Source organism: Pan paniscus, chromosome 10 (genome assembly GCF_029289425.2).
Source record: "Pan paniscus chromosome 10, NHGRI_mPanPan1-v2.0_pri, whole genome shotgun sequence".
Classification (NCBI taxonomy): Eukaryota; Metazoa; Chordata; class Mammalia; order Primates; family Hominidae; genus Pan; species Pan paniscus.
In genome coordinates this window covers 45,650,969-45,674,734 of record NC_073259.2, presented here as the reverse complement: position 1 = coordinate 45,674,734, position 23,766 = coordinate 45,650,969, and the positions used below count along the sequence as shown (strand labels likewise).

At 40.3% G+C, this 23,766-nt stretch overlaps 1 protein-coding gene across 1 annotated transcript; it reads left to right on the top strand.

The window, feature by feature from the left end:
- Nucleotides 1-13,417: 13,417 nt before the first annotated feature.
- On the top strand, nt 13,418-22,925 carry LOC100988637 (olfactory receptor 8S1). Its single transcript, XM_055095708.2, has one exon. It carries the CDS (start codon nt 15,087-15,089, stop codon nt 16,023-16,025), a length of 939 nt encoding a protein of 312 aa, XP_054951683.1. The 5' UTR covers nt 13,418-15,086; the 3' UTR covers nt 16,026-22,925.
- Nucleotides 22,926-23,766: the final 841 nt, after the last annotated feature.

Here is a 23,766-nt window from a genome sequence, read left to right as displayed (position 1 = left end):
GACTTTTTAATGATTGCCATTGTAACTGGTGTGAGATGGTATCTCATTGTGGTTTTGATTTGCATTTCTCTGATCCCATTACTGGGTATATACCCAAAGGACTATAAATCATGCTGCTATAAAGACACATGCACACATATGTTTATTGCGGCATTATTCACAATAGCAAAGACTTGGAACCAACCCAAATGTCCAACAATGATAGACTGGATTAAGAAAATGAGGCACATATACACCATGGAATACTATGCAGCCATAAAAAATGATGAGTTCATGTCCTTTGTAGGGACATGGATGAAATCAGAAACCATCATTCTCAGTAAACTATCACAAGAACAAAAAACCAAACACTGCATATTCTCACTCATAGGTGGGAATTGAACAATGAGATCACGTGGACACAGGAAGGGGAACATCACTCTCTGGGGACTGTTGTGGGGTGGAGGGGGGAGGGATAGCATTGGGAGATATACCTAATGCTAGATGACGAGTTAGTGGGTGCGGCACACCAGCATGGCACATGTATACGTATGTAACTAACCTGCACAATGTGCATATGTACCCGAAAACTTAAAGTATAATAATAAAAAAAAAATCAGTGTCACTCTACATTTAGCAAAGATGGACAACTTCTTTTGGGAAATGGGAAAAGGGGCCCACCTTGGGCCCCTAAACAAACTGAGGCATATCCAGCACAGTCAATGCCGTTACAAACTTGCAATAATTATTCCCCACCACAGCAGGCAGTGCTGCCGTAGACCTCTGCAGCACAATTCCCATCTCCCTACTTCCTGGAGAGCCACCAAAAAGGTCCCCACAGGGGTTAGGGGCCCTTTACCCTCAGGAACAGTTGGTTTATTGCTTGGAAGATTTAGTTTAAATTTAAGAGGTGTCACTGTGCATACTGGAATAATTGATTCTTATTATACTGGAGAGATTCAACTAGTTATTAGTTCCTCAACTCCATGGTCTGCTTCCCCAGGAGAAAGAATTGCTCAGTTGCTGCTACTGCCTTACACAAAACTAGGGAGCAGCACAGTGAAAAGAACAGGAGTCTTTGGTAGTACTAATCCAGCAAGCAAGGCTGTATATTGGGTTAATCAAGTGTCTGACAAAAGACCTATTTGTACAGTAACAAATCAGGGAAAGGACTTTGAAGGGCTAGTAGATACTGGAGCTAATGTTTCTATTATTGCTTTAAATCAATGGCCCCAACACTGGCCCCCCAAAAAAGGCAAAGGCATCCATTGGTATTGCTGGAGTAGGAGTTGCTTCAGAAGTTTTTCAAAGTTCCTTGATTTTGCCATGTCTAGGGCCAGATGGCCAGGAAGGGACAACCCAACCTATTATTATACCTATTCCTGTCAGTGTATGGGGTAGAGACTTATTGCAACAATGGGGTGCTGAAATATCTATTCCTATGGACCAATATAGTAATAATAGTAAACAAATGATGAAAAATATGGGATATCTCCCAGGAAAAGAATTAGGAAAAAATGAAAGTGGCCAATTAGAATCTTTAGAATTAAAAGGGCAAACAGATTGAACCAAATTGGGGTATCATTTTTAGGAACAGCCATTGTTGAGCCTCCTGCTCCCAATCCTCTTGTTTGGCTAACTGCCAAACTGATTTGGGTGGAGCAATGGCCACTGAAACAGGACAAACTGGAGGCTTTAAAAGAATTGGTGCAGGAACAATTGCAAAAGGGACACATAGAGCCTACTTTCTCTCCTTGGAATTCTCCTGTGTTTGTCAGTAAGAAAAAATCAGGGAAATGGAGAATGTTAACAGATTTACGAGCTGTTAATGCTGTAACCAAGTTCGCATCACTGCACTCCAGCTTTGGCTACTGAGCAAGACTCTGTCTTCTGTCTCAAAAAAAAAAAGAGAGAGAGAAAAGTATTACATGTGCAGGTAATACAGGTTCAGAGGGTAAGGAAGCTACAGATAAATTTTTAGAATACCTGCTAAGCGTTATATGGGAAAAGAGTTGTGTATAACAGTAAGTTTTCAACACTGATGAGACTGGTTTGTTTCACAAGGACATTGACAAATGAACCTATATAATGCAAATGACCTTCAAAGCCCCTGTTTTTAAATCATGCAAAGACTGTGCAATTAATTCTTTGTAAGAAATATGTATTAAATAAGGTGTCTTTAAACAGAAGCACACATAAAACAAAGTTATCTATTAATCATTTGATGAAACTGTGACCAGAGATTTGCAGGAACCTAACCTTGTATTTCCGCAAGGAGCGATGGTTCTATATTCACTAATTTAATGTTCACAACACCTTTATAGAATATAACTACCATAAATAATTATAACTAACTGTATTTATAATTGTTCAAGACTGGAAGTAAGCAAGATGTTCTTCAGTAAGTTAATGGATGACAAACTGTGGTACATCCATACAATGGAATGCCATTCAGCAATAAAAAGAAATGAGCTATTGGGCCATGAAAAGAGACATGGATGAATCTTAAATGCGTATTGGTAAGTGAAAGAAACCAGTGTGAAAAGGCTACAACCTGTATGATTTTAATTATATGACCTTTTGGAAAAGGCAAAACTATACAGAAAGTAAAAATATTACTGGTTGCTAAGAGTTCATGGGGAAGCAGAAGAAAATTGAACAGGTGAATCACTGGGATTTTTTAGGGCAGTGAAACTGTTCTGTATGATACTATCATTGTGGTTACATGACACTATGCACCTGCCAAGGCCCATTAAACTATGTAGCAAAAAAGAATGAACCTAAATGTATGCAAATTTAAAATATATATTTTAGGAGACTGGGGGAATCCCAGGTTTGAATGCTGAATTCACATCACTGAAGTGGTTAGGGGGAAAAGGTATGGACATAAATACCTTTGGAAATGAGTAGAGTCTGTAAGACTAAAGGCAAAAGCACCTGTATATGAGAACTGTATTCTAGTTAATAAACTTGTTTTCCAGAGGGGGAATAGGTTAACAATTCTGATACTGCCATTCATGTATATGTGAACAATTAAGTAAATAGATGGCAGATGGTGAAAGATGGATTTCTCTCATTGTTGAAATGGGAATTTACAAATAAGCAAGGGAGAAGGCTGGAAGTATCTATGTAATAATAGATTAGAGTTGGAAACGTCAGAATGAACTCATGTTTAACTTAACACAACTAGAGATGATTACACAAAGGAATATTTGTAGATATGCGTATATACACAAGTACATATGCACACATGTATTTCCTGCTCTCGATTGGGAGGGCCTGGAGCAATGACATCCCAGTAACAATCACATCTAGCACCCAAATCTTGGGTTTTTTTCACTTTTCCTTTTTGTAATTTGTAATTTGTCATTTTTATTAGTACATAGTAGGTGTACATATTTATGTGTTACATGAGATATTTTGATACATGCTTGCAATGTGTAATAATCACATCAGGGTAAATGGGGTATCTGTCACCTTAAGCATTTATTCTTTATGTTACAAACAATCCAATTATACTCTTAGTTATTTTTAAATGTACAATTAAATAATTTTTTACAGGCCAGGTGCAGTGGTTCACACCTATAATCCCAGCACTTTGGGAAGCCAAAGTGAGTGGATCGCTTGAGCTGAGGAGTTCAAGACCAGCCTGGGCAACATCGTAAAACTCTATCTCCACAAAAAAAAAAAATTAGCTGGGTGTGGTAGTATGCACCTGTAGTCCCAGCTACTCAGGAGGCTGAGGCAGGAGGATCAACTGGGCCTGGGAGATTGAGGCTGCAGTGAGCCATGGTCATGACAGAACAACACCCCATCTCAAAAAAAATTTTATGTTTTTACCATAGCCACCCTGTTGTGCTAGCAAATACTAGATCTTATTTCTTACTATTTTTTGTACCCATTAACCATCCCCAATTCCACCCCACCCCCAACTACCTTTCACAGCCTCTAATAACCATCCTTCTACTCTCTATCTCCATGAGTTCAATTGTTTTAATTTCTAGTTCTCACAAATAAGGGCAAACATGAGAAGTTTGTCTTTCTATGCCTCATTTATTTCACTTAATATAATGACCTTCAATTCTATCCATGTTGTTGCAAATGACAGGATCTTACTCTTTTCGTGGCTGAATAATACTCCATTGTGTATATGTATGACATTTTCTTTATCCATTCATCTGTTGATGGACACTTAGGTTGCTTCCAAATCTTGGCTGTTGTGAATAGTGCTGCAATAATCATGGGAGTGCAGGTATGTCTTTGATATACTAATTTTCTTTCTTTTCAGTATATACCCAGCAGTGGGATTGCTGGATCATATGGTAGCTCTATTTTTAGTTTTTTGAGAAACTTCCAAACTGTTCTCCATAGTGGTTGTGCTAACTTACATTCCCACCAACAGTGTACAAAGGTTCCCTTTTCTCCACATCCTCACCAGCATTTGTTATTACCCGTCTTTTGGAAAAAAGCCATTTTAACTGGGGTAAGACAATATCACATTGTAGTTTTTGCATTTCTCTGATGATCAGTAATGTTGAGCACCTTATACCTCTTTGCCATTTATGTCTTCTTTTGAGAAATGTCTATCAGCCCTTTTGCCCATTTTTTAGTCAGAGTATTGGATTTTTTCCTATGGAATTGTTTGAGCTCCTTATACATTCTGGTTATTAATTCCCTGTCAGATGGGTAGCTTGCAAATATTTTCTCCCATTCTGTGGGTTATCTCTTCACTTTTTTATTTTTCCTTTGCTGTGCAGGAGTTTTTTAAATTGATGTGATCCCATTTGTCCTTTTTTGCTCTGGTTGCCTGTGCTGGTTGTGTATCACTCAGGAAATCTTTGCCCATTCAAATGTCCTGGAGAATTTCCTCAAAGTTGTCTTTTAGTAGTTTCATAGTTTGAGGTCTTAGATTTAAGTCTTTGATCCACTTTTTATTTTTTGTATATGGTGAGAGATGGAGATCTAGTTTCATTCTTCTGCGTAAAGATATCCAGTTTTCCCAGCACCATTTATTGAAGAAAATGTATGTTTCCCTAATGTATGTTCTTGGCACCTTCATGAAACATGAGTTCACTGTAGATGTATAGATTTATTTCCGAGTTTTCTAAAACAAAAATTCATTCTAAGAGAGTGGATAAACTGGCAACAACCAACACAGACTAGTTTTAATATATCTATGTTGTCAATCAAATGGATAAGATAATCATTGACTACAATATATTAGGGATGGTAAAAGAAAGGAAGAAAATATCTGCAAAAGAATAAATATAATTAGTAAACAAACATAATACATGTTTTATTATCACTAATAAAAGAAATATTAATTCACAATAATTAATATCATTCCATACTTTTCAAACTAGTACCATATTTTTTAAGCCAGTGGTATTTAATGCAGGGGAGAAACAGTCATTTACCTCAGTTCTGGTGTCAGAGTAAACTGGCCAACCCTTTTGGAAGGCAATCTGTCAGTGTGTGACAGGAGTCTTACCAATATTTTTACCCATTAACCCACTAGTTCCATTTCAGGAATGATTTTAAATACCAAAGAAATGACCAGTACAAAGGAGTTTAATATAATGTTGTTTATAAGCATGAAAGTCCAACTTTACTGTTCTAAACAATGTAAGGAAGTAAATTATAAAAATGTAACAATGAAAAATGCCTAATGACATGCTTAGGAAATTGCTCAGCAAACTATGGAGAAAATGCTTAATAGAACATTAAAATAACCGAAACTGTCTTTCACTATGTATTTAAATTATTATGGAAAAATTCTTATAAAATTAAGCAGACAAAGCTAGATACAATTGTGCAGAGTGGATGACTGTTACAGTCAAAAAGCAGAATATTATAAAAGACACTGATTTGGACTTATCTTTTGTGCTCGATTTTATAATAGGGCTCACAGAGAAATAGAGGCAGAAAGTTCTATATTTTAAAAGATGTTGCCAACAATTTTGGCCAGATATATTTTCCCTGGACTTATTAATAGATGTTAGAACAGATCTGTTATCATTAGCCACCACACCACACCTGCATCCCAATGTGTACAGGAAATCTAAGAAGAAGACAGGGAGTCTACGATGTTCTCATTCTGTGGAAAAGTGCAACATTCAACTCGGTCACAAAATTGTTCCCCATATGTTCCTCTCCATGCCTGAATGATAGAAATGTCTGAAACTCTGGTAGAATAAAATATCATTCTTCTATTTGTGGACATTTGATAATTTAAACATATTATTTAAATTGGAAAATGAAGAACCTTGCTAGTGTTATAGAATCTCAGTGATTATTACATTTTAAATAGAGAAAAATAAATAAAATGGACCTGCAGTTGACCCTAGAACAATGCAGGTTTGAACTGCATGGATCTACTCCTGCCACTCCTGAGAAAGCAAAACCAACCCCTCCTCTTCCTACTCCTCCTCAGCCTACTCAACCTGAAGACTATGAGGATGAAGACCTTTAGAATGGTCCACTTCCACTTAGTGAATAGTAAGTATATTTTATCTCCTTATGATTTTCTTAATACATTTTCTTTTCTCTAGCTTACTTCACTGTAAGAATACAGTATATAATACATATACAAAATATATGTTAATCAACTGTTTAGTTATTGATAATGCTTCTGGTCAACTGAAGGCTACTCGCCGTTAAGTTTTGGCAGGGCCAAAAGTTATTCACGGTGGCCGGGTGCGGTGGCTCACGCCTGTAATCCCAGCACTTTGGGAGGCCAAGGCGGACGGATAACCTGAGGTCAGGAGTTCAACCTGAGGTCAGGTCAGCCTGGCCAATATAGTGAAACCCTGTCTCCACTAAAAATACAAAATTAGCCGGGTGTGGTGGTGGGCACCTGTAATCCCAGCTACTCAGGAGGCTGAGGCAAGAGAATCGCTTGATTCTGAACCCGGGAGGCAGAGGTTGCAGTGAGCCGAGGTGGCACCATTGCACTCCAGCCTGGGGGACAAGAGCAAGACCCTGTCTCAAAAAAAAAAAGTTTTTCATAGATTTTCAACCATGTGGGGGGCTGGCACCCCTAACCCCTTTGTTGTTCAATGGTCAATTGTACAAAATTTTGATATACACATACTAAGTCCACTGGCAACAGAGTAATACCTCATTACACAGAAACAAATGTATGGTAGATACTAAAACTGATAAGGCCCTATAATATAAAATATAGCCAAATATGAAAAAAACCAGCTTAAAAGGAACAAATTATTCAAAAAATCTTGCTTAATATATCAATGTCTGCTTGTTGATAAGCACTTTTTAGAATATGATGTCCAGGAGAAAATGCCTGGTGGATAATTTCAGTGGTTAATAATCCCTGAAATTATCAAATTACACAAAGGAGAACTATATACCAAGGTATTATAAGGAACAGTATGTTTCTATGCAGAATTTGTGTTATGACTGCATGAACGTATCATAAGAGAAATTTTCTATCAGCGAAGAGGAAATTTATTTATTTTAGAGTCAGGGTCTTGCTATGTTGCCCAGGCTGGAGTGCAGTGGTACAACTGTGGCTCACTGCAGCCTCGAATTCCTGGGCTCAAGTGATCCTCCCACCCCAGCCTCCAGAGTAGCTGGTACCACCGGCATATGCCACCACACTCAGCTATTTTTTCTTATTTTTTGTAGAGACAGGGTGTTGCTATGTTGCCCAGGCTGGTCTTGAACTCCTGGCTTCAAGAGATCCTCCTGCCTCAGCCTCCCAAAGTGCTGAGATTACAGGCATGAGCCACTGTGCCTAGCCCCTAGGATGTATTTAATGCTAACTCAAACCTTTCTCAGGCCTTTTTTTACACACTCACCTCATTCCAATTGACCATAATCACAACTTTTCTTACTCTTCTTGTCATTGATGTTCCCCATGTAATCCCTCTTCTCAACTGCTACTAAAAATCAAACCACCAAACAAAACATTCAGTGAGCATTATAACTGTAAACAACAGAAGGTGCCTTCCATGAATAATAGAATGTTTCTGTCTTGCATTCCTGGACTTAAGGTGAGGCACAGGCTACAACTCCAGGGGCAGGGCTTCCTTAAAAGCAAAGTCTGGGCACAGGGGTGGCCTGTTGTAATCATTCTACTTGGGTGCTGGTTATAGTCAGTGTACTGGTATCACATGGATGACCATGATTGAGAGAAAGATACCAGAAGGCACAGGTAAAGTCCCTATAATGGAAAAAGAAAAGGGTAAGGCAGCATAACTGCACAAAGGCAGCCCTATGCCTCCAAGGTTCAGCAGAGCTCCTCACATCACAGGGCTGTTCCCTGCAACTTCAATGTTCTCACTCAGTTGACCATATTTTCTGACCACGTTGAGGATTCCATCTGGTCTTCAGAAGGCTAGAGAATCTGGTTACTTATAAGCTGACCCATTAAGGGTTAATCGCTGTTAATAATCCCAGTACCAAACTGCCATCACACCATTTCAAAAAATTGTTATAGGAAATTCTGCAAGAGAGATGACCAAAGAGGCAACATAAATGATTGAGAGAGATCTTCAAAGCTAACAGTTGATCTATTTTTAATTTAACCTACTTTTCTATGTATTTTTATTATTGCAGGAACAACAATGTATTTTTTTATTTTTCTTTTTTTATTTTATTTTATTTTATTTATTTAATTTTATTATTATACTTTAAGTTCTAGGGTAGTTGTGCACAACGTGCAGGTTTATTACATACGTATACATGTGCCATGTTGGTTTGCTGTACCCATTAACTCATTAGGTTCATTTACATTAAGTATTTCTCCTAATGCTATCCCTCCCCCTGCCCCCCACCCCATGACAGGCCCCTATATGTGATGTTCCCTGCCCTGTGTCCAAGTGTTCTCATTGTTCAATTCCCACCTATGAGTGAGAACATGTGGTGTTTGGTTTTCTGTCCTTGTGATAGTTTGCTCAGAATGATGGTTTCCAGCTTCATCCATGTCCCTGCAAAGGATGTGAACTCATCCTTTTTTTATGCCTGCATAGTATTCCATAGTGTATATGTGCCACATTTTCTTAATCCAGTCTATCATTGATGGACATTTGGGTTGGTTCCAAGTTTTTGCTATTACGAATAGTGCTGCAATAAGCATATGTGTGCATGTGTCTTTATAGTAGCATGATTTATAATCCTTTCGGTAGATACCCAGTAATGTGATCGCTGGGTCAAATGGTATTTCTAGTTCTAGATCCTTGAGGAATCACCACACTGTCTTCCACAATGGTTGAACTAGTTTACACTCCCACCAACAATGTAAAAGTGTTCCTATTTCTCCACATCCCCTCCAGCATCTGTTGTTTCCTGACTTTTTAATGACCGCCATTCTAACTGGTATGAGATGGTATCTCATTGTGGTTTTGATTTGCATTTTTCTGATGACCAGTGATGATGAGCATTTTTTCATGTGTCTGTTGGCTACATAAATGTCTTCTTTTGAGAAGTGTCTGTTCATATCCTTTGCCCACTTTTTTTTTTTTTTTTTTTTATTGATCATTCTTGGGTGTTTCTCGCAGAGGGGGATTTGGCAGGGTCATAGGACAATAGTGGAGGGAAGGTCAGCAGATAAACAAGTGAACAAAGGTCTCTGATTTTCCTAGGCAGAGGACCCTGGGGCCTTCCGCAGTGTTTGTGTCCCTGGGTACTTGAGATCAGGGAGTGGTGATGACTCTTAAGGAGCATGCTGCCTTCAAGCATCTGTTTAACAAAGCACATCTTGCACCGCCCTTAATCCATTTAACCCTGAGTGGACGCAGCACATGTTTCAGAGAGCACCGGGTTGGGGGCAAGGTCATAGATCAACAGCATCCCAAGGCAGAAGAATTTTTCTTAGTACAGAACAAAATGGAGTCTCCTATGTCTACTTCTTTCTACACAGACACAGCAACAATCTGATTTCCCTATCTTTTCCCCACATTTCCCCCTTTTCTATTTGACAAAACTGCCATCGTCATCATGGCCCGTTCTTAATGAGCTGTTGGGTACACCCCCCAGACGGGGAGGCGGCCAGGCAGAGGGGCTCCTCACTTCCCAGAAGGGGCGGCCGGGCAGAGGCACCCCCCACCTCCCTCCCGGACAGGGCGGCTGGCCGGGCGGGGTCTGACCCCCACCTCCCTCCCGGACAGGGCGGCTGGCTGGGTGGGGGCTGCCCCCCCACCTCTTGGATGGGGCGGCTGCTGGGTGGAGGGGCTCCTCACTTCTCTGATGGGGCGGCTGCCGGGCGGAGGGGCTCCTCACTTCTCAGACTGGGCGGCCGGGCAGAGACGCTCCTCACCTCCCAGACGGGGTCGTGGCCAGGCAGAGGCGCTTCTCACATCCCAGATGGGGCGGCGGGGCAGAGGCGCTCACCACATCTCAAACGATGGGCGGCCAGGCAGAGACGCTCCTCACTTCCTAGACGGGATGGCAGCTGGGAAGAGGCACTCCTCACTTCCCAGACTGGGCAGCCGGGCAGACGGGCTCCTCACATCCCAGACGATGGGCGGCCAGGCAGAGACACTCCTCACTTCCCAGACGGGGTGGCGGCCGGGCAGAGGCTGCAATCTCTGCACTTTGGGAGGCCAAGGCAGGAGGCTGGGAGGTGGAGATTGTAGCGAGCCGAGATCACGCCACTGCACTCCAGCCTGGGCAACATTGAGCACTGAGTGAACGAGACTCCATCTGCAATCCCGGCACCTCAGGAGGCCGAGGCTGGCAGATCACTCCCAGTTAGGAGCTGGAGACCAGCCCGGCCAACACAGCGAAACCCCGTCTCCATCAAAAAAATACGAAAACCAGTCAGGCGTGGCGGCGCGCGCCTGCAATCGCAGGCACTGGGCAGGTTGAGGCAGGAGAATCAGGCAGCGAGGTTGCAGTGAGCAGAGATGGCGGCAGTACAGTCCAGCTTCGGCTCAGCATCAGAGGGAGACCGTGGAAAGAGAGGGAGAGGGAGACCATGGAAAGAGAGGGAGAGGGAGACGTGGGGAGAGGGAGAGGGAGAGCTTTTCTTTTATTTTTCTAAGATACTTTTGTTACAAAGAGTATAAAATATGTATGTGCAGTTTAATAATAATTTAAAATGAGCAACCTCAGACTCTGACATTTGTGAAGCAGTCTCTCATTAAGGTTTAAATTACACCTCCTAATAATGTTCATCATTTATTAATTTGCTTATTGGCTATTTAGAAATCCTCTTTTGTAAAAGGACCATTTAACTGTTTTTCCTATTTAAATTTGTATTTGAAATTTTATTACTTATTTGTAGTACTTCTTTTCATATTCTATGTATACCCCCATAACACACATATATACTATATTTATCTTCACTCAATCTTTGGTTTGCTTTTTCACTGTCTTAATGTTGTCTGTCAATGAACAGAAATAATTTTTATTTTATTCAGTCCAATTAATTAATCTCCTGTTTTAAAAAATAACCCACAAAAGAGTAGATAATAACAATTGCTCATGATGGCTTTTTAAAGCAAAAACCACTATAACACTTTCAATATACATTATTCAACTGCAACATACACACATATACACATGATCAAAGAGGTATGCATACATTTTTCTATATGGGGATATACATTTTATATATGGGGATATATGTTTTATATATAAGTATGCACTTTATATATTTATATATAAATCTTATCAAATTTCAAGGAACTCTTAAATATACACATACATACATATATAAATTCTTAGATACATCTATGAATAAATGTTCTAATCAATAGATGAATAAAAATTAAAAACTTTAAATTCCTTACCAACAAGGAAAGCAAATGTTTTAAAAAATTGATTGATTATTCTAAATATCCTTAAGTTGTATTTGTTTTGCTTAGTTAATAAGTTGAGCCGGGTGCAGTGGCTCATGCTTGTGATGCCAGCACTTTGGGAGGCCAAGTTGAGTCCAGGAGTTCGAGAACAGCCTGAGTAATGTGGCAAAACCCTGTCTTTACTAAAAACACAAAAAATTAGTTGGGTGTGATGGCGCATGCCTACAGTCCCAGCTACTCAGGAGGCTGAGGTGGGAGAATCACCTGAGCCCAGGAAGTCAAGGCTGCAGTGAGCCGTGTTTGCACCACTGTACTCCCACCTGGGAAATGGGAGTGAGAGCCTCTCTCAAAAATAAATTGGCAAGGGACAGTAGGAAATAATCTTTTGCCAGATAGTCTAGTTTGAATAAAAACATTATACCTCATTGTAAATAAATAAATACAAATTTTCATTTATACTACAGTCTGTTACTACTTATGACTCTAATAAACTATTAAACCAATGCTTCCCTAAATATCTCTATTCTGACCAATCAAACTCTAACAGGTTCCTGTGTAGCCATCAAAATGGATCGATCAAAGAAAATATATTTGAACAGACTTTATGCAAATGAATGTTTGTGAGCTTGTGAACTTTTTTCTTTTTAACTATTTGATCAAAAAATCATTTTTCACAACAAATTTGCCTGGAGGTGATTTCACCTGAGAAGTCCCAGAGAGACTAGGCTTTAGAATGTCAGTTGAAAACTATTTCTTTCCTGCTTGGGGAACAAAACACCATTTTCAACTCCCACTAGATTCTAAGGATTTAGATTTAATGATTATAGGCCATTGCATCAATCTAGATGTTCCAAAGGCCACACCTAGGAGATCCCCATTGGTCCTTATAACAATCAATGTTATTAAAGTTCTTTCTTACTGAATCTGACTTCGTATTGTGACTATAGAACATAAAAGCTGTTCTCCTGTCCAACAAAGGCAATCACCTGAACCGGCAACCTTAACATAGCTGCACTGCAGATTGGTTAAACCAAACTATACTGCATATAAATGAGACATTGGTTTCAGAAACAGGAAAACTAAAGGATATTTTAGAACCTTTGAAAAAAGGACCTGCCCTATGGCTATTTAACTTATTAGTGTAGAATTCACTAAAGCATTTTATCATCAATAGGACTTTATAAACTCAACCATGAAACAATATTTTAAAAGTAACCTTCTCCAGTTCATTGTTATTTTTAGCAGAGGCAGCTAAATAAAAATCCTGCAGCCAAGTTGGAGAGAAGATTGCCGTACTGGACAGGATGTACAGGTAATCTGTATTTGGGGCATGGGAAGGATTTTGAGGCTGAGTTTCTAGATAAAGATTTAATTAGTAAAGATTCAGATGTCCCCCTTGGCTGGGCTTTGAACTCATCAGGAATAGCCAGGACCAGGAAACTGATGGGGACATCATAATGAGTCCTATGGGTGACCCAAGGTCAGACTTAGGATGTAAGGCCAAAGCTGGGAGTTATGAGTAAACATTCAGTGTTCAAGGAAATAGAGCACTGTTGTAACCCAGACCTGAAGACTCATGAAATACATACTTGAGGGCCATGAGGGAGAACACATTCTGGCCATAAGGGAGAAATCTGGCCATAAGGGAGAAATGATCAGAGAATAGTGGGACAGGACATCCCCCTGTAAGGTAGGGATTACCAGCAGCAGGCATTTCCAGCAGAAACTAGATGCTCAGAGTCCAACTTTGCAGTCCTACAAGATGAATTCCCAACTTTTTTCCTATTGTCTGAGACAGTGGTCCGGAATCTGCAGTACTGCACAGAATCCTGGCTGTTGCTACACCTTATATACCCACTCATGTATTCCTGTATCATGAAATCCTTTCAAGTCTTCCTCTTGCTTACTTGTCCAGAGATTCCAGGCATTCCTGGGATACACATCTTCCCTAGTAATTATATCGAAGATTCCCCTAGGTGTCTACATGAGTCCCAACCAACTTCTCTCCCACTTGTCATGTCTGGAGTCTGCTAGCAATACCTATTAGGAGGAATTACATGCCCTCCTTTCTGAATGACAGCATCCACAGTAACTGCAAAGTGGCTTATCTCTTAAAAAAAAAAAAAAAGCCTCCACACCAAAATAATTCCTCACCTCCTGTTTTTCTTCTAATTGAGGTAATGAGCAGGAGTGGGCTTCTACCAGTAATGATTTCAATGTGATTTTCTTACTAAAGGCACAAAGTAAGAATAACAACAGCAGCATTAGCAGAAACAACTTTGATTTTTGATAGTGCTTCACCCTATAGGAGAATTTATCTGAGTTTTATCTAGACTTACAAACTTAATAAATAATTTTAATAATAACAAATGTCAATGAACAGTTAGGAGTAGGTAGTTTGAAGCGCCTTATATATAATCTCATACTTAATCCTCAAAACCTTACATAGTACTATTATATGCATTTTATATGCTAAGAAATTGAGATACAGAGCTTTGTGTATATTGTACAAGTCATATAGCTAATTAATAGTACAGCTGGAATGTGAACGTAGTCTGACACAGGAGTCCACTTAGCCATTGATCTGTGTGGCTCAATTATACTCTAAGCATCAGCTTTTCAGAACTACCCATGTTTTACTGAACATGACTTGATTTTTCCTCAGTCTTGAGCGTTCGAACACATTCTTCATGCCAATTAATTGTCTCTTTGATATTTATTTTCCTAGGTCAATCATATGCTTGCTTTCTCTCTTTTTTTTTTTGAGACAGAGTTTCGCTCTTGTTGCCCATACTGGAGTACAATGGCACAATCTCAGCTCACCACAACCTCCACCTCCCGGGTTCAAGTGATTCTCCTGCCTCAGCCTCCCAAGTAGCTGGGATTACAGGCGTGAGCCACCACGCTCAGCTAATTTTGTATTTTTAGTAGAGACGGGGTTTCTCCATGTTGGTCAGGCTGGTCTCGAACTCTGGACCTCAGGTGACCCACCCGCCTCGGCCTCCCAAAGTGCTGGGATTACAGGCATGAGCCACCGCGCCCGGCCAATCATATGCTTTCTTTAAAAATGTGTTCAAATTTCTTCAATGTATTATCATTACTGACCCCTATATAAATCAAAATTTGATCTCTCTTCATATTAATTACACTGTTACAATTTCTTGTTTTCACATCCATGTTCTTCAGTGGACCATTTAAAGAGCAAAGACTACACCTCAATCACCTTTATGTTCCATGTGACCGATATGAAAAGAGAATCAGTACCATGAGAAAACTGTCTGGAGTAATCTTGACTTGGCTGCTATGATTTTCCGAGTGATTTCTAGGGAGTAGCCTTTGTAAATGGCCTTGGGGAACCACAGCACCATCACCGAGTTCCTCCTCCTTGGGCTGTCTGCCGACCCCAACATCCGGGCTCTGCTCTTTGTGCTGTTCCTGGGGATTTACCTCCTGACCATAATGGAAAACCTGATGCTGCTGCTTGTGATCAGGGCTGATTCTTGTCTCCATACACCCATGTATTTCTTCCTGAGTCACCTCTCTTTTGCTGATCTCTGCTTCTCTTCAGTCATTGTGCCCAAGATGCTGGAGAACCTCCTGTCACAGAGGAAAACCATTTCATTAGAGGGCTGCCTGGCTCAGGTCTTCTTTGTGTTTGTCACTGCAGGGACTGAAGCCTGCCTTCTCTCAGGGATGGCCTATGACCGCCATGCTGCCATCTGCCGCCCACTACTTTATGGACAGATCATGGGTAAACAGCTGTATATGCACCTTGTGTGGGGCTCATGGGGACTGGGCTTTCTGGACGCACTCATCAATGTCCTCCTAGCTGTAAACATGGTCTTTTGTGAAGCCAAAATCATTCACCACTACAGCTATGAGATGCCATCCCTCCTCCCTCTGTCCTGCTCTGATATCTCCAGAAGCCTCATCCCCTTGCTCTGCTCCACTCTCCTACATGGGCTGGGAAACTTCCTTTTGGTCTTCTTATCCTACACCCATATAATCTCTAACATCCTAGGCATCAGCTCTACTTCGGGCAGAAGCAAGGCCTTCTCCACCTGCTCTGCCCACCTCACTGCAGTGACACTTTACTATGGCTCAGGTTTGCTCCGCCATCTCATGCCAAACTCAGGTTCCCCCATAGAGTTGATCTTCTCTGTGCAGTATACTGTAGTCACTCCCATGCTGAATTCCCTCATCTATAGCCTGAAAAATAAGGAAGTGAACGTAGCTCTGAAAAGAACTTTGGAAAAATATTTGCAATATACCAGACGTTGAGTTAAAAAACAAACATTGTTGGCCCAGCACTGTGGCTCATGCCTGCAGCAGGAGGATTGCTTGAGCTCAGGAGTTCGAGATTAGCTTGGCCAACATGGTGAAACCCTGTCTCCAAAAAAAAAAAAAATAGGCCGGGCATGGTGGTGTGCACCTGTAATTCCAGTTACTTGGAAGGCTGAGGGAGGAGGATCACTTGAGCGTGGGAGGTCAAGGCTGCAGTGAGCTGAGATTGCACCACTGCACTCCAGCCTGGGCAACAGAGCAAGACCCTGTCTCAAAAAAAAAAGATTGTGGAAAATTTGGGTCAAGCTGCATACAACATGACACTGGATAAGTTTATAGTAGTAAGTATTCCTGGCTACCCTCAGTGTCTGATACTGCAAGCTGTAAATTAGAAGTGCATGAGAGAATGGTACAAAGTTATTACAAGTAGGACGGTTAACTTTAATCCCTCTTAGTGACAAAGCAAATTATTAAATTATTACCTCAATAAAGTTTTGTTATGAACATATTGATTCATTTTTCTCATTCTAAAACATTCATCTTGGGCTTTGCATTTAGTAAAATCATTAGCGTCGCAAATCTATCATTATTTTTAATTTACTTTGGTGAACACACTAAAAGTCATGGCATTTAATAAGAACACAGTGTCATGGATGCGTGGGAGAGAAAAGTCACTAGATAAGACTTGATGGGAAGAAAGAGAAAGATTTCCAACCGTGTGGCCATAGAAGACATAAACACCTAAGAGAACTTCAGAGAGGGAATCAACATACTGAGGCAGAACTTGGACTCAGATAAAATTCCCAAGAACTTCACTGTGTGTGCAATGGCCAGCTCTCCGGTGCAAAAGATTGCAAGGAGGCTCTGCGGCTCTAGAAACTTCATTTCTCACATGGTCTTCATTCACTGTATAAGGGATTTATATTTTTTCCAATTAGCTGATCTTATCAGTGTGTCTTTTCCTTGTAGAGTGCAGGCTATGTACCCTAGACAAATAATCTTGTTTTGACCTCATCTCAAGTGAATCCTGAAACTATCTTTGTCTCATCTTTCATTGTTTAGTGTCAGGTGGTTTGCCGGTTCGAAGGCCACTGAATAACTCTCACGTAATAAACATTTTTTCCTATAAAACAAATGCTTCTGATTTGTTTAAGCTATATTTTACAATTGTCTAACTTACTGTAGTTAACTGAAAAGGTGCAAAAACTACAAATTATTGAATTTATTGAATATTAACTTGTACTTTTCTCAAGCTTCTTTCACAAACTCTCTTCGTTCTAATTGTCAGTTTTGAAAGCTTTTCATGAAAAAAACGTATCTGTTACAAGGGGGAAAGAAGCCTCCGGGACAGCAGTGATTTGCCTCAGCTGCACAAAGGCCAGGCCAGATGGAAGAGACCAGCCTTCACCGAAGGCCGCAGGGAGCCCGGAGACCCGGAGCCGAGCGTTCCTGTCACGCCTCAACCCCGAGGGGCCTGCGCATGCTCCGCGCTGCACGCGGCGCCCACGGCCCTGCCCTGATCCGCAGGAGCCCCCGATAGAGAAACCCAGATGAAAACACAAGCCCAGTGAGATGCTGGCCTCCTCATCTGCTACCCGCGCCATCACCTCTGCGCACCAAGCCTTCTGTCCCGGAGAAGAAGCCGTATTTGGTCTCCCTCGATGGGCGAGACTGGGGCCACGCAGGCACCGTGATCCCGGCACTGCCTCCCGGGGACCCGCCACTCATCCTGGAGCGGCTCAGGGCCGTTTAGCAGCTTCCGCAGGTGCTGCCTGGCCCCCGTAGACACCAAGCCAGCTTATCAAAATTAAGGCAGAAGGCCCAGCATTCGGTGTCCACACACCTGGACAAGCAGGAATGGGATCCTACAATGCGCAAAAACTGATTGCGAAGTGGCCTGAGGCAGTGTTTTTCAGTCAGGGACGTTGAAAGCTGGAGTTGACGGGGTTCTTTATCAGATGGTGGATCCAGAACTAAACCACATCCCCAGGCCACCAGTGGAATGAGCAATTCACGAGATCCTGGGGGACCAGAAGACAGCAATGGTGCCAGTGCCCCCTCCAGAGCCCAAAGACCAGGACCCTCCAGCCTTCCATCTCAGGGCGCTTCCCAAGAATATGTCCCACCCTTTTGAAAGCTCCATTTAAGTTAATGGTGAAGAAGTAGCTTCGGTTACATGGTTACATAAGAGTGCAACTTCAGAATGAAGATAGGCCGAGGTCTCACTGATTTCAATATTTCAGCCTTGACTGTGGGCAGTGTCCAGTTTGAACGGGGAGAGAGTTTGACGTTGGGGAAGTTGACTGTGTTGTCCCCTTCGTTGTGCTGCCATTTGACCAGCCTGTCCAAAGGTACAACGCCCAGTAGACACTACAGGGAGATAGAGAGACACTGCAGCAACCTGAGGTTGTCCTGAGACAAACTTTTATACTTGAACATGGAGACTGCACATGGATTTTGGGTTTGTGCTCTGTAATACACAAAAGCTACAATTAAAGAACATAACCAGTCCCAAAGATAATTTCAAAGAATAACGGCAATTTAAGAGGTAGCTGGAAGTGGGGATTTGACAGTGCTTATTTGACGTTATTTCTCAGAGTTGCAAACTAAAATGTACAAACCGTTAGCATCAGATATCTTGATGGTTGAAGGTTGTTATGACCTTCCTGTACATGAATCTTTTACGTTCCCTTTCCCTTGTAAGAGGTGACAAAACATGGAACCCTAGAATGTGTGAGGAAGCTTGGACATTAGGTATAAGGAAAAACATTTGCAAGCTGTCTGTCCAGGGCCTCTTCCTGTCCTGCAAGGGCTAGTGAGTCTTGGGTGTGTTTAGTTTATTCTCATGTTTGTGTTATTTGGAAAAGTGAATGGTCAATAAATGGCTTCAGATTTATAATAAAATCATTTGATACTAAAAAAATTTCACTAGGAATTTATCCTGAGTAAATCATCATGAATATGCACAAATGTATTTTTACAAAGATGTTTATTTCAATACTATTTATAGAGGTTAAAATTTTTGTAGCAATCGCCGGGCACGGTGGCTCACACCTGTAATCCCAGCACTTTGGGAGACCGAGGTAGGCAGATCACCTGAGGTCGGGTTCAAGACCAGCCTGACCAACACGGAGAAACCCCTTCTCTACTAAAAATACAAAATTAACCAGTCATGCTGATGCATGCCTGTAGTCCTAGCTATTCGGGAGACTGAGGCAGGAGAATCGCTTGAACCTGGGAGGCGGAGGTTGCGGTGAGCCGAGGTCATGTCACTGCACTTGGCAACAAGAGGGAAACTCCAATGCAAAAAAAAAAAAAAATTGTAGCAATCTAGATGTCTAACATGTGGTTTTTGTTACATATATTCTACTACATCCAGAGAAATATTTCATTACACAGAAACATTCATGATATACACTGTTAAGTTTTTAAAAAGTATATCACAACTCAACATGTAAAGTACAATCTGATTTACGTTTTTATAACTATATTTATTTCTGTCTGTATAACTATGTCATTGTAAATTTATCTATCTACCTATCCATGTTTATATCTGTCATTATTGATATTGCCACAGAAAAAATAGACACCTCCAAATATTCATTTCTTAATAATGTACAAAATAAAAAATACCCTCATCTGGCCATTGATATTTCACAAATGGTGTCTCCTCTCAACTGATACTCCAGAATACCCTAAACGCACTATGTCTTCCAAACACAACAATTCAAGGCCTGATTTGCTTTCTTTGGCCTAAGATGAGGCATCAGTTAAAACCCCAAGGTCAAGCTTCCTATGGTGAAGGAGAGTAGAAATAACTGAACCCTGGACTTGAAGTTGGTTATACTCAGCGCACAGATGTCACAAGAGGATAGTGATTGAGAGAAAGATACCAACAGATCCAAATTCCCTTTAGCATAAGTAAAAGACATTAGATCATAACTGCATGAAGACATGTCTACAATTCTAGAGGCTCAGCAATGGTCTCCCCATTGCAGGGGCAATGCCCTTGAACTTCAATGCTCACATAACCCCACTGCTTACTATACCACCCTTCAGTAAAAAGACCCCATCTAGTCCTTAAGGAAACTCTTCTTGTAATTCTCTCAAGGGTTTTTATGTTGTGGCCTCCAGAAATATGAGGAGAACTTGGCTGTATATTGACCCTCCCAAGAAGTATAAATAACTGTTGACAATCCTAGCATATACCTGAGTGCTTATTAATGAGAGATTGAATTTATAGGGAATTTCTGAGCATTAATTTCCCAGATACACCATCACCTTAAGAGGCCTGAAGCCTCCTCCTATAAGACAGATGACAAAAGGGTGCAAATATACTAGAGACAAAACCACGCAAAGTAATAGTTCATGCTGAGGTTTTTCAATATTATTCTAGCTTCATTGCATTATTTGCTGTTTTACTATTAAAGCCTTTGCAAACTATAAAATTTCTTCTGTTCTTTTATCCTCACAAAACATATCACACTTAAAAAGTATGTACTAAACATGTACATTCCAGTTAAAGAATGATTACAAATGAATGTACATGTACCCACTACCCAGCTTTAAGAATTATTCATTTTATTCCAGGCATGGTGGCTCACGCCTGTAATCCCAGCACTTTGGGAGGCCAAGGCGGGCAGATCACGAGGTCAGGAGATCGCGACCATCCTGGCTAACATGGTGAAACCCCGTCTGTACCAAAAATACAAAAAATTAGCCGGGTGTTGTGGTGGGCACCTGTAGTCCCAGCTACTTGGGAGGCTGAGGCAGGAAAATGGCGTGAACCCAGGAGGCAGAGCTTGCAGTGAGCCAAGATCGCTCCACTGCACTCCAACCTGGGCGACAGAGCGAGACTCCATCTCAAAAAAAAAAAAAAAAAAAAAAGTTATTCATTTTACCACCCCTCCTCTACTACCCAAAACTAATCACTACCCTGGATTTGTTCATCATTCCCCTTGCTTTGTCGGGGATCAGAACATGATACTCCAAAATGTGGCACTTTAGCATACTGAGTATTTTAAGCAGAAGGAAACAGAAAACCCCAGAATCAGGAAGATCACTCTCTGAACTTCTCCCACCTTTCTTCTTTGAAGAAGGTAATTAGAAAAATTCTCTGACCTATGTCCCCTGAAAGTAGGTCATAAGACCCTCACTCCAGAGGAGTCTTGCCAAGAAGAATCTGAAGCCGTTAACTACCATTAGATCACACCCCTTTGTCCTCCAATCATTCTTCTGTGTGACTGTCCATAAGAATACACAGTTTTCCCTGGGTTTTGGGGTCTTCATTTCTGAAGACTCCAATGTCACATAAAAGTTATATTAAATAAATTTGTATGCTCTTATCTTGTTATTCCATCTTTTGTTATAGGGGTATCAGCCAAGAACCTTGTGATAGATGAGAAAAGGATATTACTTTTTCTCTCTTACAATTTTCTTTAAATAATTTAGTTTTATCTGGTTCTGAAGTTTAGATAAATAAAATTATATTATATGTATTATTGTGACTTGCTTCTTTTCACTCACAGGAAATTATCACCAGACCTAACTATGCTAATTATCAAGAAGACCTAACTATGCTAAATACCTATGCACCCAGATTCATAAAGCAAATATCCTTTTGCTTTAAATTTGCATAAAGCAAATTCTTAGAGACCTGCAAAGAGACTTAGATAACTGCACAATAATAGTGGGAGACTTCAACCGTCCATTGATAGTATTAGACAGATCATCAAGGCAGAAAACTAATAAAAAGATATTCAGGACCAGAACTTGACACTTGATCAATTGGACCTAATACACATCTGCAAAACTCTCCACACAAAAGCAACAGAATATACATTCTTCTCATCGCCACATGACACATACTCTAAAATTGACCATAAAATCAGACATAAAACAATCCTCAGCAAATGAGAAAGAACCAAAATCATACCAACCACAATCTTTCTATAAAAAAAGAAATCAGTACTAAGAAGATTGCTCAAAGCCATACAATTATGTGGAAATTAAACAAACTGCTCCTGAATGACCTTTAGGTAAACAATAATATTAAGGCAGAAATCAAGAAATTTTTTGAAACTAATGAGAACAAAGATACAACATACCAGAATATCTGGGGCACAGTTAAACAATGTTAAGAGTGAAGTTTATGGTGCTAAACACCCACATCAAAAAGTAGAAAGATCTCAAATTAAAACCTAACATCACACCTAGAGGAACTAGAGGAACAAGAGCAAACAAACCACAAAGCTAGAGGAAGGCAAGATCAGAGCTGAACTGAAGGAAACTGAGATGAAAAAAGCATACAAAAGAATCAATAAATCCAGGAGATTGTTTTTTGAAAGAATAAATAAAATAGATAGACTACTAGATAGAATAATAAAGAAAAAAAGACAAGAGCCAAGTAAACACAATCAGAGATGACAAAGGGCACATTACCACCAACCCCACAAAAAAATATATATATAAAAAAGACTGCTATGAACACTTCTATGCACACAAGCAAAAAACCTAGGAAAAACAGATATGTTCCTGGATGCATATACCCTCCCAAGACTGAACCAGGAAGAAATTAAATCCCTGAACAGATGAATAATAAATTGCAAAATTGAATGAGTAATAAAAAGCCTATGAACCAGAAAAATCCCAGGATGAGGCAGATTGAAAGCTGAATTCTACCAGATGTATAAAGAAGAGCTGGTATGATTCCTACTGAAGCTAATGCAAAAAAAAAAAAAGAGGAAGAGGGACTCCTCTCTAATTCATTCTATGAGGCCAACATTATTCTTATGCCAAAACCTGGCAAAGACACAACAACAACAAAACTTCAGGCCACTATCCTTGATGAACATAGATGCAAAAACCCTCAACAAAATACTGTCAAACCAAATCCAGCAGCACATCAAAAAGCTAATCCACCATGATCAGATAAGTTTTATCACTGCGATGCAAGGTTGGTTCAATATATATAAATCAATAAATGTGATTCATCACATAAACAAAACTAGAAACAAAAACCACATGATCATCTCAATGGATGATCCATCTCATCCATGGATTTCTCAATCCATCTCACTGGATTCAGAAAAGGCTTTTAATAAAATTCAACATCCTTTCATGTTAAAAACCCTCAGCAAACTAGGCTTTGAAGGAACATACTTCAGAATAATAACAGTCATTTATGAAAACCCATAATGAACATCATACTAAATAGGCAAAAGCTGGAAGCAAAACCAGAACAAGACAAGGATGTCTTCTCTCATCACTTCTATTCAACATAGTTCTGGAAGTCTGAGCCAGAGCAATCAGGCAACAACAAAAGGCATCCAAATATGAAGAGAAAAATCAAACTTTCCCTGTTTGCAGATGATATGATTCTACACCTAGAAAACCCCATAGTCTGTGCCCAAAATCTCCTTGATATGATAAATAACTTTAGCAAATTTCAGGACACAAAATCAATGTACAAAAACCAGTAGCATTCCTGTACATCAACAATATCCAAGCTGAGAGCCTAATCAAGAATGCAATCTCATTCACGATAGCCACAAAAAAAAAAATTCCTAGGAGTACAGCTAACCAGGGAGAAGAAAGATATTTACAAGAATTATAAAACACTGCTTAGAGAAATCAGAGATGACACAAACAAATGGAAAAACATTCAATGCTCATGGATAGGAAGGATCAATGTTGTTAAAATAGCCATACTGCCCAAAACAATTTACAGATTCAGTGC